This window comes from Saccostrea cucullata, unplaced genomic scaffold (genome assembly GCF_032062105.1).
Source record: "Saccostrea cucullata isolate Sc308-1 unplaced genomic scaffold, CSIRO_AGI_Scuc_v1 ctg1655, whole genome shotgun sequence".
NCBI classification, from domain to species: Eukaryota; Metazoa; Mollusca; class Bivalvia; order Ostreida; family Ostreidae; genus Saccostrea; species Saccostrea cuccullata.
In genome coordinates, this window is record NW_026930901.1 from 283,632 (window position 1) to 285,461 (window position 1,830).

The 1,830-nt window shown below is 40.2% G+C and overlaps 1 protein-coding gene across 1 annotated transcript; it reads left to right on the plus strand.

Moving 5' to 3' along the window:
- The first annotated feature begins 812 nt into the window (after window positions 1-812).
- LOC134230512 (death-associated inhibitor of apoptosis 2-like) lies at window positions 813-1,343 on the plus strand. The gene has a single exon (XM_062712349.1). The coding sequence runs from the start codon at window positions 813-815 to the stop codon at window positions 1,341-1,343; it is 531 nt and encodes a 176-aa protein (XP_062568333.1).
- Window positions 1,344-1,830: the final 487 nt, after the last annotated feature.

Sequence of the window (1,830 nt, forward strand, 5' to 3'; positions counted from 1 at the left end):
GTGGGGAAAATTTGCTCAACGCTTGTTATTACCAAAAACCAGATACATGTACTTGGACGAAGAAGAGGAATTACAGCAACTCTTACAGGATTCAACTCTCGACATCAAGGGCATGCAACTCTTAGACAATAAAGAGAACACCGGTGAAGATAAGATGCTAGTGAATTATCAAGACAAACAGGAATTCGTTGAAGAATGTCCCTTTTGAAACATGATCCTGGCTTGTTTTACCATCGCACATGCCCGCTTACACCTCTACGAGACTTTACATCCTTTAGGAGATCGGGTCCTTTATTTCGATACGGACTGTATCATTTACCAACATGGGGAAGGAGCCTTTAATCCTACCTTGGGTAATAGTTTAGGAGAATGGAACGACGAATTAGATCACATCATCAAATTCATGTCGGCAGCTCAGGTCCTAAAAATTATGGTTACCGGACGGCCAAAGGAACCAAGGTTCATAAAATCAAAGGAATCACTCTCAACCATCAAACCTCCCAGATCGTGTGCCTAGAGACTTTAGAAAAAAATGCTCAAAGGAGAAATAGAAGAAGTGACAGTCCCTTATCCCGACAAAATCCAGAGGACTCGTGATCATGAGGTCGAGAGTAAACCATTAGAGAAAAAGTGTAGAATTGTATATGATAAGAGACAACTGTTACCCTCTTATAAAACTTTACCTTATGGTTATTGATATGTTGATATGTTTTACTTTTTAAATTAAAAAAATTGAATTGTTGTTTTATTTCTTGTTTTTCTTCTTCCTATTCTCTATAAAAAGGGGAGAAGTACAAATCAAAAGTTCAGTCATGACTGAGAAATTGCCAGAACCCATGCGTTATCCCCAGTATGCTCGGCTTTCAAAGAGAGAAGCTACTTTTGAGCAGGGATGGCCAGAACCTCTCTTAGGAAAAATACCAGACCTAGCTCGAGCCGGGCTTTACTACATGGGAGTGAAAGATAACGCTACCTGTTTTCATTGTGGAATGATTTTTAGTAATTGGGATCCCGAGGACGATCCTTGTGTAGAACATGCTTATTGGAACCCCAATTGTCTTTACATCAATCTGTATAAGGGACGAAGATGGGTGATGAATGTGTTTTTTACGTGTTTAGATAAACAGGGATATAAACCTTTACCTGAGATTAAGCCTCTACTGAAGCCAGAACCAGAGGTCCAGGCTCGACGAAAATGTCACATTTGTTTGGACGAGGAATTACAAATCGTTTTTATACCTTGCGGACACGTAGGCTGCTGTGCTTTGTGTGCTCCTTCCTTTCAGTTTTGCCCCATCTGTCGAGGTGAGATTCAACAGTCCAAACGCCTATTTCTGTGTTAACTATAAATAAGACCCTGAACTCAACTTTTCCTTCATTGCTCAAGATGTATTCCGAGGAGACACCCCTCCCTTCTTTTCAATTGAAACACGAGTTTACCATGGTGGTTGCTGGACCCTCGAAATCGGGCAAAACAGAATTCGTCAAGACATTAGTGAACAATAGAGACTGGATCACCCCCATGCCCGAAAAGATCGTCTGGTGTTATCGGGAATGGCAACCCGCTTACACTTCTTTAAAAGATGAAGTATCTTTCATCCGAAATATTCCAGAAGACGACGAGAAATTAGTAGGCAATTTGAGTAAGACCAATTTACTCATTTTTGATGACATGATGGGAGGAAAAGCCATCGAATCTATTATGGATTGGTTTACCCGTAAAGCGCATCACCGGAATACCAGTGTGATTTATATCACTCACAATTTATTTGATCGAGCTGTCTCTCATCGCATCATTAGTTTGAATGCTCATTATTTAGTTTTATTCAA

Excerpts from the sequence above, each read along its gene's own strand:
- LOC134230512 (XM_062712349.1), top strand. The coding sequence starts at position 813 with ATGACTGAGAAATTGCCAGAACCCATGCGTTATCCCCAGTATGCTCGG.